This window comes from Vanellus vanellus, assembly GCF_965231255.1.
Source record: "Vanellus vanellus genome assembly, chromosome: 5".
In the NCBI taxonomy this organism is placed as follows: domain Eukaryota; kingdom Metazoa; phylum Chordata; class Aves; order Charadriiformes; family Charadriidae; genus Vanellus; species Vanellus vanellus.
Genome location: NC_138910.1, coordinates 25,221,579 through 25,234,717, shown reverse-complemented (window position 1 = coordinate 25,234,717; position 13,139 = coordinate 25,221,579). Strand labels below are relative to the sequence as shown.

The window sequence follows — 13,139 nt, the reverse complement described above, 5'->3', positions numbered from 1 at the left end:
TTTGGGATCCCAGGAGAAATAGGCAGATAGAGAAGAACATATTGTACACTGCGTGGTCTACCTTCGTAAGAATATAGAAGCGAATGTATCTTTTGAAAAATGGAGTGCAGGTAAAAATAGATATCCTTTCCTCCAGAAACCTGCTTTCTAATGTTAGCACATTTTGAAATGTGGGAACATAAAAATTCTTCTAGACAGCATGTGAGGTATATTTCATGCTTATTTAAAGAAATGTTGATGCCTACACTTGACTTGCTATCTCATTAATGAGGAGGAACTTTTCAGTGTGAAAACTTGAAATAATCTTTCTTCATACCAACTGTTTATTCCATGTGTTTCTTGTTAGCCTGTTTTCAGCATGTTAACCACATGTTAAATGACTACCACATGTTAACATGTGAATGATATGAAAAGACTTGCTATTGTCACATACATGATAAGAGTAGTATAGGAGTTGGTTCTAACAACCCCCCTTTATTACCAGCTAGAAGTGGATCTTGCTGGTAATATGTAAATGACAGCCATGGATTGCCTTTCTGTGACGTTCCACATAAGTGTCTAGCAGACATACTCTATTCTACTTTTGGGAATGATTTGGGCACAGCACATAGCACTGTTGGTGTTAATCACAATGCTAGCTACGTATTCAATGAGACTACCTTAACTTTTTTTTACTATAGGAATGCTGTTCTACTCTTCAAAATCTGCTTTAATGTAAGATAATATATTTGCTTTTCCTATTTCTGTTAGTGAAATTTAGTATTTATAATACAACTGACAATCTATAAACTGCCTTTTCAAAAATTTTTCATAAACGTTAGCTTTACTTACACTGATAAACAGTGACTTCGTACTTATATATGCTGCTTGTGTATAAAATTCTTCCTTAAAATATGGGACATGAAGGTAGAAAATTTCTGAAAACCTTTTCCTGATTTGATCGCTTATTTTGCTGACATTCCTTTGAACTAACAGAAGTATGTTTGATATTCTTGGACATTGCTGCTTCGGTAGATTATCAAGAAGGGTCTCAAAATTACATCAAGGCTTTTTTTTTGTCCCCCGAGCTATGTCAGTTCTGTGCGGCTGCCTGCTTGGCATCCAGATTTGTGGCTCCTCAGTAAACAACATGGTGAACTAAGAGGAGACTGAGAGCTGGAGGCAGAAGTAGCGTGCTTTCTTAACAGCCCAAGATTTCAGGACATGTAATGCCAGCTGGTAGAGAATTTGTGGGGGCTTTGGTTGGGTTTTTTCCATTGCAACCTTTTTTATTTCTAATCATATTTTTCTTTCATGAGAAACATCCATGAAGTCAGATTTCTGGCTCGCTTTCAGCTCTTGATTTTGTTTTAAATATAAAGTTTCTAAAAGAGGTATTTGACACAATAAAATGACTGAATAGAAGAGTAGTCCTTAAGAGTTTAAGAGGATTTTGCAAGTATAAAGGCTTGAAATTTTTGTCTTCTAAGTGGAGAGAGAAGCTGCAAAGAGGAGCTTTTCTTTAAAAAAAAAAAAAAAACCAAACTGGTATTTTAGTTACAGTATTTGTAAGCTGTGTTACTTAGTATATTTAAACCTAATAAATTCTGTTCTTAAAAATTGTTTTTCCTTACTTTGGAATCCTTTTAGTTGTAATTCATCTCTTCTCTGACTGCATAGCCTTATTTCTAGCTTTCAAGTAAATAGGTTGACTTTCTTGTGTTTTATTTTGTCCAGATAATTTTAGTTGCAGTCCAATTTTCCTGTGGTTTTTTTCTTTAACTTGCTCTCAAATGTAACCGTATGCATTTACCAAACAATATGTCATGCGTGTGGTATATTATCCTTATGTGCAAAGGTTCTTATAGTTTAAGTAACTTCAAGTATCAATGGAAAGGATTTTTATTGAAAATAAAATAACCCATGGAAAGTGCATATTGTGACAGGATATGTTGATCACAAAGCGTTACAGATAACTTGATTCTGTAGATATATAAACATTTTTCTACTATTTAAAGTGAAAATGCATATGTCAAAATGCCGTACCACTTTTAATTTGGATTGTCACATATAATACAGTTATGTAGTGTTTCTCATCTGTAGGTATCAAACTGCTTTACAGGGATTGTAAGTATCACTTGTCCTCCATTTTACAAATGGGGAAATTGAAGCACAAAGAAGTAAAATGACCTTGCTGAAGGTCACCCAATAGTGGAAAGGCACAGCCTGGAAATGAACCCAGTCACTAGGTTCTGCAGGTGCTGTCTCCTAGACTACACTCTGCTTTAGTGACATAAGCTGACATTTCAGGATTTTGTCATTATTATCAAGGATTCCTTCATACAGCACGTTTATGTATGATTGCCAAAGAGAAAATTCATATGGAAATCAACAAACACTAAATGATTTTCCAGTAGATGAGGTTTTCTTTTTCAAAGTCCACATACAGATACAGTCACCAAAAATAATTCTGCATTGGCTGTTTGTTTTTGGTGTGTTTTTTTTTTTTTTTGTACCTTTTTTAATCTTGGCTGTGGCATCTGTTAAAATGTGGGTAGTTAAATGTAGGTTTACTCTGATTAGAATTAATCACAAAACCTTTCAGAAGAGTTTTACAGTAACTGGATCATGTAAATGAGACTATGTGTAGATTCTGCATCTGCACACTGAAAAACATATGTTGTATTTTCAAAAAAAGCATTCCCTAGTTTAAGAAAACCATAAAATAAAGTTAGCCAAGTTTCAGCTAATATTTACATATTCTGAGATAGAAGAAATGTATACATTTTTGCAATATATACCAAATGGAAACTTCATGTATTTTATCTACCTCTAAATGAACAACTGAAAATCCTATAAAATTTAATACTTACCTTCAAAATTTGTGTAGTTTGAGCCTGGTAAAGTATGTAACTTTCTTCTCCTTTAGAATGAAGTCACCCTGCTGAGAAATGAAGTGGCACAGCTGAAACAGCTTCTTCTGGCTCATAAAGATTGCCCTGTAACCGCCATGCAGAAGAAATCTGGCTATCATAGTGAGTAATGTTCCATTACCTATAGCCTTAGGCTGCATCCATGAAATACTGCCAAAGTGAACTGAATGAACATTAAAATTGAGAGGTGTAGCTCTAATATTACATCAAAGATTTTTTTTTTTTTTTAAATCTCGAAGGTTATTGGAAGACAGGAATGGATATGTGATATTTAGAAATATATTTTAAGTCCTTTCAGTTGAAGTGCTGTGTAACATTGAAGGTTTTATGTTGGTTTAATAAACACATATAATAATTAGCATTTAAGGACTATCGGTTTCTACACCTGCTTTGGAAAATATAATTAAAGTATTAAGAGCACATGATAAACCATTTTTTATACTTTATCTTAGCCTAGTACAGTGAAAGGTCCTTGTGGGTTTTTTTTCTTCGTCATAATGAGATTTCAGTAGAGGTAATATAACAGCTGTCCTCATTTACCATAACATCCAGGATCAGTCAAGCCGTTAAAATAATCAGATGCAGGTTCATGGCTTCTACTGTACGATGTCTTCTAGATTGTTTTGATTTCCACATTAAGGGACTACTTTTCTATAAACAAGATATTTTAAAAGCAATTCTAATACTGAAGGGAATACTGAGAGTTTCGGTAGCATTTTTTTTCTAATACATATTTTTACTTGTAGTTGCTCGTTTGATTTTTTTTTTTTTTTTTTTTTTTTCATCCTTCCAGCATTTTAAAGGTTAATTATGCTTTCCTGACTTGTAACTTCCTTTTTGGATATGATACACAGTGCCAGAACCAGCTGCTGCTGCTGTAGAATAAATGGCCAATTTTGTCCATTGTACACAAATTTGTTACAAATAACTGAGCTGGGAATGCATTAGGCAACATTCATAATATATAACCCACAGCTTTCGTTTTTATGATTTAGTGATATTTCAGGATATTTGTAAATGTGAAGATTGTTTCTGCCATATGTAGCCACTTCATTTTAATTTGCCAGTGTCAGTAATTCGGGAGAATAAAGGAACATTTTGTATTGCATGCAAACAGATCCTCAGGTGCTTGCGATAAAACTTAATGGCCACCATCTTTACTTGTAGTCATTGTAAGCAATTTCATCAGAATGGGCAATATTTTTTAATTTAAAAGATTCAGGAGATTTAGCAACTCTCTATTGCCATATATATTTAGAATACTGATTTTGTCAGTTCTGAGCTTATAAATCTTGGTCCTTTGATCTCCAGTCATTTTGACAAGATGGAAAATAGCATCTTGGAGTAAATTGGAACAGTATAGAAATATGTTTGGGATTTATATTAACAATGATTGCTGCAGGGATGAGGCCATTATGGCTCCCATCTGACAGAACAACATAATTTCATACGGAAGCTACTAGGGGATAACATTATGCATGCAAGGTTTTTCAAAAATAAACAAAAAAAAAACCCTGTAGGTTTCTTGAATTTTGATGTTTTGAGGAAGCCTCTTCCTGCATTGGCATGAAAAATATTTAAATGTAAGTCTTAAACTGGCAAACTAATTACATGCTAAGGATTTCTTTGTTGAAGAATTAACAAATGGCCTATTTAGTAATGCTTATTTTCTGCCCTCAGAAAAGGACTATAATGTTCCTGATTTACTAAAGAATGCAAAATGAATAAGAACTAAAGTACTAAGTGGTGGGAAAAGCCTACATTTGAGGAAAAAAAAAATAGTAAGGAAGCAGATTAGAAGCATAGCTCACCTAGTTTCTTGAAAACTCTCTTGAAAGTCAAAGTTCAACAGGAATGATAGTTGTAACACCATCCCTCTGAAAGGATTTTGTCACATTATCTCCGTGTGAGTATTGTAAGGAAAGCATGTTGGCTAAGAGACGTACCCTCCGTACAATTTATGAGAGGAAAAAATGGTTTCAGTTAATATGTGCATGAAAATGCTGTTCATATATGAAGTATTTTTAAATAAACATTATGTTCATCAAGTAATCTAAGTTGAATTGCTTCAAAAACGTATTGAGTGTTTTAACAGTCTGTCTCTGGAGAAGAAATTGAAGAGGCGAGATTACAGAGCTCCTGCAGCGCTGAATATTGTGTACTGCTGAGACAGTGCTAGTTTGTACCATCTTTTAACAGCTAAGTCCACAATTTAATGGGGCTTCATGTGTGATGCGCTTAAATAGGCACAAATAATCTATTGCTTTTCAGGGTATTTTTGGCACTTACTTTTACACATCTTTTAAGATCTTTTGGATTTCCCAGGGACATTTTTGTCTCAGGCCAAGTGAAAAGCACGACAGTGCAGATACCCATTTCTTTTTCTAAGACTGTTTTGGGGATCATATTTTCCTTATTTAAAAAGTCTTGTGTCTGGTTAAAAGAGGATGTCATCAAGACAGAGAAACCAGAAAAATTGTTATTGCGCTTTGAGGCAGTATGGATGAATTTCTGTTGCAATGTTTGAGTTTTCAGCCAGTTTACACTTTTTTATTTCCCAAAGAAGGATGCTATTGGTTCTGAATGCATCTTTAAGCGTTGGGGGGGGGGGGGGGGGGGGGGGGGGGGGGGGGCGACGACACGACAGACAAAAAAGTGCCCTGTATAGGAGAAATCTAAATGCTGTTCATTTATTTTTCATTCTGGCTCTTCTATACCAGATTATTTCTAAAAGTCTTCTGCAATACTCCTGTATTTTCTCAGGCTTTTTCTTGACTTGGAGAAGGAAAAAGGTGAAAACTTGTGAGAAGAAAATGCATTGTGAAAATTAGAGCTGTAAAAATATTTAAAAAAAAAAATGTTTAAAGGGGTGTTTTAGGTATCCTTCCATATTTTTCAAAAGGACATCATAGCATTCAGGAACGTTTGTACAAAACTGAATATAAAGAGAGATAAATAGAGGCTGCAACGTAGGTGTTGTTTAATGAGGGTTTCTGTGTTCTTTCTCTAGTTTTAAAGAAATGGTAGAAGGTGACTAAGCAGTTTCAGACCTCAAATAATTTGAACCACTCAAACCACTATGTTCCTACAGCCTGCTGTGGACAGGCAACAGTCCTTCAGTGACCACAGGGAATATTCACAAGGCCAACTCACTGGAAATGAGCATTTTTAGGCTTGAGTCCCTCTGTAGTCCATGGATGGCCTGATGAGAATTACCATGAGGCTTCATTTCTAGTGATTATCAGGGCACCAAAAGGCAGTTCTGGATCACATGCCAATGCTTGCATACTCGCTCCTGTTTGGTTGGGGGGTTTTGGTGGGTTTTTTTGGTGGTTTTTTTTTTTTTCTGAAGACTGAAATCTCTCTTTGATTGCTTACCTTACTGAAAGCTATTGGTAAGCAATGCTAAGAAGCAAACAGCAGCAATGTTTGACTACTCTAAAAGGGTACTTTTTAGTAAATCCTCAGAAGTCTCCTCTGTGCTTTCTTTGGTATTTTTTAAATCTCTTCTGTAGCTCAGTGTAGCCCATGTTGTGTTCCATTACCAAAATATCTCGCTCCTTCTCATGATGCAGCCTGTCTGGGAGCTGTATAGCCTTCAGGAAAGTTCATGTGATGTAGGTCTGTAAATTTTCAGTATTCTAATGTGTAGCATGCATTACTCCTGTAAATTTATTTCTAATTTGGACTGTTCATTTTCCTTGGCTTGAGGCAAAGCCGGGGAGCCATTAAAAACTAAAATGCCTCGGCTTTTTTCTACATTGTTAGCTGCATTATGATTCTGGTATGTATCAGTTGCACTCTTGAAACCACAGTCCTGTGCCTGGCAATTCTCTGGTCAACTAAGAAAAAAAATCTGTTGGAATTTAAATATGACTTTCCTGTGTTGTTCTAAAAGCCTTTGTTCTTTATCCCCAGTCTTCAGGCTTAAGAAAACAAGTCACCTTTGTAGTGAGGTGACTTTAAGTATCTTCTGTATTCACTGAGTAGATTTTTTTTTTTTGTTAGGTTTTAATTCTTCAAATGGACTTCTGTATTCAGTTTTTGGCTGCTGTTCCTGTAAAGTTGGTGTTATATAAGGAAGGATTTTGAAGAAAGTCTAAATAGCTATTCTTAGGGTGGTACCTTATTTCTAAATATTACTTTGTAGTTATTGCAAGGATTTATGCTTCCAGTCAAATTTATTACCATGAACTAGTGTTAGGTTTGTATCTTTATATAATCACCTGCCTGCTGTAAGCCCCCCGCTCTAGCCCCTGGAATCTGAAAATACCTGATTCACGTGCTTGTGTCTCTTCAGCGCAGTATGTTTGTTCCTCTGCTCAGTGATATGAAAACTTCTATTGTACATTGGGGATGATAAGTACTCTCATAACTGCTTCTGCTATTGCATATATGGTCTTCCTGAGCCCATCAACATCAGAAAAATCAAGCCTTTCTCATGTCCTTTAACACTGTGATATTATTACCGACATTTCTTTTGAGTTAACAACGTTCATGTTAAGGGATACAGAACAATGGAAGACCTTCCTTCTTTGGCTGAAAGATAACGATCTGCTTCGCCTCTATCTCTGGTTTGTAGCATTTAAAACTAACTATTTTTCTGGAGAATAAGGAGGATTTGGCCAACAAGGAAATCGGGTATCAGCAAAAGAAGCATAATAGGAAGACTGAGATTCATAAAAGAATAACAACAACTCTGAAGAGGAGGAGCGGGTGACGCAGCAGGGAAACTGTATTCAATCCATGTCGTGCCACTTGCTGCCATTTCATTCTGTCTGGGGGGGAAGACTATGCTACTCTCAGAATTTGGTATTTTTCAGGAAGTGGCACTAGAATTTCTGTTTTTAACAAAGTTTGCACGTGTTCCTTCTTTCTTGTTCTTACATGGGATCTTGTAGGTGAAATACTGATGAATAGTGTTAACTGAATTGGCACTCATTCATGTTCTTTCTGTTCTTGAATGGGAAAATTCCTACTAAGGATCACAAATGTCTTTCAGAAGTGTTTTCTTCCTCTTGCTATATACAGTTACCATGTAACCTTAGGATATGTGGTAATTGTAAGCAGACCTCGCTCAGTATCATCTGTCTCTATCTCTTTTTAATGCTTGAAAGATCCGTTTTTGAAAAAATGCAGTATCTGTAAAATAGTTTGCCTTATGGATAAGAACATTATGATACTTTCAAACGATTATGTCCATGCTCTTGTAGTAGCGGTATAAGAGAAATTGCTACCTTGGTTGTGTAGGCAGTATTTCTTAGAAAGAAAGCATTTTTGCTTGCTTACCCATCCTTTTTGACCATACCATTCTTTTCCAGAAGCAGTCGATTAAAAAAACCTTGTTTTCGGGCTTTGAAGAGGGGTGTGTTCTTAGTATGCACGGTGTTGCTCAAAGATCTTTATATTGGGAACTTGAATTGCTAATTTAGTGAATTTTCTTACCCATAGCTAGTATGTCGTATAAACCTCAGTACATCATAAACTTCATCTCATCATTGTTTGTTCATGCTTAGTTTTCCTTTTTGTAGCTGCTATTAGCCTGGTTTTCTATGGAAATGAGGCTATGATACCACAGTGGTGTTCATCTCTTAGTGTCATCCCGTCTCATCCCTTCACCTCCCCTGAGTAACTTTTGAATTTGTAGGCCAATCTCAAGCAAATCTGAAAGGGATTGCAAAGACGAGTCTAGAGAAAATCAAGCTTTGTTCCATTGCTATGTTACAAGCAATAAATAGTTCCTGCTTCTTCTGGCTATGTTTGTGTGTATCTTTCTATATTGTTATGTTATACAATAGTCCGTAGTGTTTTACAAGGGACTTCCAGTATTCCATCTGTTTACTGGGTTTAAGTCAACATATAAAACTATTGTGAAAAATACTTGAAAACACAAAGTAGCACAAAGTGATACAAAAAAGTTATAATGAAATTCAGTGTTGACCCTTTTAATTTTGAGTGAAAAACAATAGGCTTTTTTTTTTTTTTTGTCTTTAACTCAGCTTTTTGCTTGATAGTGTTTGCATAATGCTTTGGCTAACTTTTGCAACCCGGGGAAAAAAAAGGATGATTTTTAGCATGACTAGGATGTCTGCAAGAAAGATATCTTAGATCATGCTCACTTTGTAAATTCTAGTTTTGCACAATGAGAATTATCTTTCAATCTGTTTACCTTCTCATGAGGAAAAAAATTATGCAACTGTGTGGCTAACTCACTTCAGTTTTGTGAAGAACACCTGAAGTATTCCTGAAGATATTTTTTAAATCAATTTTAACAATTTTAAATCTTACTGAGAGGCATTTGTATGCTAAAGAAGTTACTGAACTTCACTCTGTTAAAAGAATGGGTTAAAAACTTGTAGAAGCATCACCCAATTAATAGAGTGGGGTAAATAATATTCTTTTCAGATATCGTATTCATGATCACAAGCATTAATTACTGAACGCAGAATTGTTCTTGTTTCATCACTAAGCAAACTCGGTAACCGGCATACATTAAAAATCTAAAGCCCATTCATATAGCACCAAGAGATCTGGTAGCATTTTTAATCTATAAGTAGTGCTTATTGACATGAACATTCATCATTAGAATTAGGCATGGTACCCACTAGTGGCTTTACAAGGCAGGAAATCAGACAATTTTTAATCATGACCTTGAAGATGTGAAAATGTTCTTGTTTCTTTAATATTTGGTACCGCAGTCCATATTTTTTTGCTTACAAATTAGTATTTTCTTTAAAAAAATGAAAATGAAATTATTTTGCAACTTTTGCTGCGTTACACCATGAATTCTAATTATGTAGGGGATGATTGCTGTTAACCTGGGACGTGGTGGTGTGCATTCTGGGAGGGGAAAAAAAAAAATAATTAATTTTTCTTCTTCAGCTGCAGATAAAGATGACAGTTCAGAAGACATATCAGTGCCAAGCAGTCCACACACGGAGGCTATCCAGCACAGCTCTGTCAGCACTTCCAACGGCGTAAGCTCAACTTCCAAGGCAGAAGCAGTGGCCACCTCCGTTCTCACCCAGATGGCGGACCAGAGCACAGAGCCGGTGCTTTCCCAGATCGTCATGGCGCCTCCCTCCCAGTCGCAGCCTTCAGGAAGTTGATTAAAAACTTGCGTTGCATCAGTTTCTTAGATATACATTTGTGACTTTAAAGGGAAATCAACAAAAGACCAGTCTCCATCTAGGAGAAACTGTAGCTTAAAATTATTCATTTTTAAAAATCCAATTTAAATTTGGCTTTAACAATTGGCAGGTGAAGATAAGACAGAACACCAGTTCTAGTCTCTCTGCAAAAGACTTTTTTTTTTTTTTTTTTTAAGTATTAGTTTTACTAGTTATTTTTTGTGCTTAATGTGTAAAGTGTGTGTACAGTACAATGTGGTTTATTTCATTTTTAATTTGGTATTATTTCAACAAACATTGGGGTGAATTATTAAAGGTCATCCCCAAGACTGTGATAGTAATGTTATGTGACATTTTTATACCAAAGTTCTGCATAGTCCCTATTGACTTTGTACCTTGAGCAAGGTCATAAAGCACTAGGCAAGAGAAAGACAGTAACAGTAAATTTGCTTTTAGTCTTTTTGCCTTTTTGTTGTTTTGCACATTATGAGAAGAAGAACATTGGGAGAAAAATGTTGGGGTTGTTTTTTTATGTATAGCATTTTGGTTGGCTTTTTAACTGTTGGGGTTTTTAATTTGTGTAATAGGGCCAGTACAGTATATGAGATACAGTACTCTTATGCACATACCTATCCTAGATGAGAATCATTGCTAAATAGATTTGATTTTTTTGTTTGTTTTAAATCGATGTCAGGTGGGTTTTTTCCCCTCCAACACTTTCATTCTGGGGGGAGGAGAGCTTTATTTCTCCGATCAGAATAGGTCTCTATAACTACTCCACGTTGCTAGGCTGAAACCAGTAAGCATATTGTAAAATACAGGGTTATCAAATACGGAATACTTAGTATTCCAAAGTAAGTTGATATTTTGTGGATTTTTGAGTCGCAGACTAAGGAGTTTACTCATGGTTTTGGATGCCAGAAAAGCCTAAAATCCTTCTTCAGACAACTCAAAAGACTTTTTTTTTTGTCATTGTCTTGTATTTGCAAGCTAACTTGTACTTAATTCTTGTGTAAGCACTGTCATCTTTTAGTAGCAAAAATTTTGATACCTTTCTTGTGGGGGGGAGGAGGGGAAATCAGTATCTACCGTATCTTGGAAACAATGTAATTATAATGTGGTGTGTGTGGTGTGTGCGTGAGAATGGTTCAGTAGTTAATGCCAGCAGTCTTTTGCTTGAATGTTTAAAGATGCCTTCAATGTGATGCTGGCTGATAGGTGATTGCAGTTTTAAAATGTTATTTACTGTGCGAACTTGGATAACTAACATTCCATGATGTAGTTTGTTTCTGATGAGATGATTGTAGGTACACTTTTTCTCATTATCCAGTCATCTGTAGGATACTGAGTTTTTTAAATGTGCCATTATCTATTTTGATTCTGTACTCATGTTCAAAATACAGTACAATATTTTACAATAGATTAAGTTGTTTAAAAAAAAGTAGATGTGTGCTTTCAAGTCGGAAAACTTTGTATAATAGCAAAAACAGATGCATAGTAGCAACTGGCAGTAAAGCAGGATTCCATTATGTATATAACAAAGATTTAATGCATTTATAATGGGTTGTGTAGTTCATTTGCTCTTCCTTCTCCACACTATACTATGTGTTTTTTAAGTGTCAGTGCCATCAAGTTTCTATTTGATTCAGTTTTAAATCTAAAAATGTAATTGATCCACGGGAAAACCATAATTTCTGCAATATATATACAACCATACTATAATGAAAACTGGAAAAAGAAGTATCTAAGTCATATATGTATCATTGCAGGGCTTTAAGCATGAAAATAATAGGGATTCTAAATATTTTGTATTTTAAAACTAAGAAAGTTGAGTTGATAACCTCATGTGTTTAAAAGTCTTACTTTCCCAGTTTCAAGATAAAAAGCTGTAACAGTTATTGAACGTTTCCAGGATGGTGAAAGGCAATGGACCTCTTGCGAGAAGGAAACTAATTGCAAAGGCACAAAATGGAAATTCTGCACGAAAGCTATACAGTCACTTTTCATTGTAGTTTTGGTGGACTAGATAAGGCCTCATTGATTATTCTATAATTTGCTCTCCTAAACACAAAGGCTTTTATATCTTATATAAATAAGTGGAGTTTTTTAATAACAAAACTGTCGCACTTGTACAATAAGTCTGCATAAGTGTATAGGAGATGTGTAAACAGTTAATGAATTTAACAGTGGGGCTGGAAAAAGAACCATTAAAATCTGTGTTCAGCAAATAGAGAAAAGTTATTAGTCGTACTACCATGGATTCCGTTTTGAGACGTATGTCACACTACTTCTGTACTTAGCATTTTGGGTCTTTACATTTGACATGTTTCACAAACTGTACTGGTTTCTTTTCTGTGCAGTTTGCATGAGTAAATCATCAAAGAGAATAAAATCTATCTTTAAGTTATGTTCCTATTTTAATGAAATTATAATTGTTCTAAAAGGCAGCACCGTCTTCAGACTTATTTCTTCATCCTTGCAATTATCAGCGTTTTTCTGGAAGTTGTTACTATAATGTCAAAGTCACGTTATGTAAATAAGAACACCTATGGTTCTTTAGAAAGTAAGTCCGATTCCATTGCTCTGCAGTTGAGCTCCAGCAGCTTCCGAGGAACAAGCCTCGTATCGTTAGTTCCCGGAGCCCAAGGTAATCCGCAGGTAAAGAAGTTCATAAACATAGCGTGGTGATTCCAGATGTTGCTCAGCCATTTCTGGTTGCCCTGTGTTCCACAGCAAAAGTGCTGTGTGTAATCAGAATTTCCAGCTAACTTCCAGGTATCTTGATACAAGTGAAGCCAGGAAATAACAGCTGTAGTTAGATGAACTGCTCCCAGTTGTGTGGTGAAAGGTTGAGGGGAAAAACATCATGCCCTTGCGTTTGATTTTTAGAATATTAAAAATGGTCTGGGCTTATTTATGAATGTTGGAAACAACAGAATGTGCCACTCCGTATGTATCTCATCACTTGACAAGCTCTTGACAGAAGCCTGATACAGAGGCTTTGGAGGAAACTAAAAAAGTAAAGTTGCTGTGTATTTGCATTTATTGCACGTGTTGACCAAGAGAAATTAAACTGCACGCAACTTTGAGCCCAATA

General features: G+C 35.5%; 1 protein-coding gene across 1 annotated transcript in view; it reads left to right on the top strand.

Moving 5' to 3' along the window:
• Nucleotides 1–12,483, top strand: part of ATF2 (activating transcription factor 2) — a 40,506-nt gene extending 28,023 nt beyond the window's left edge. Inside the window, exons 10-11 of the mRNA XM_082483344.1 lie at nucleotides 2,909–3,014; nucleotides 9,795–12,483. Of these exons, the coding sequence (XP_082339470.1) occupies nucleotides 2,909–3,014; nucleotides 9,795–10,021 (333 nt within the window). The 3' untranslated portion in view covers nucleotides 10,022–12,483. The remainder of the gene's footprint in view (nucleotides 1–2,908; nucleotides 3,015–9,794) is intronic.
• Nucleotides 12,484–13,139: the final 656 nt, after the last annotated feature.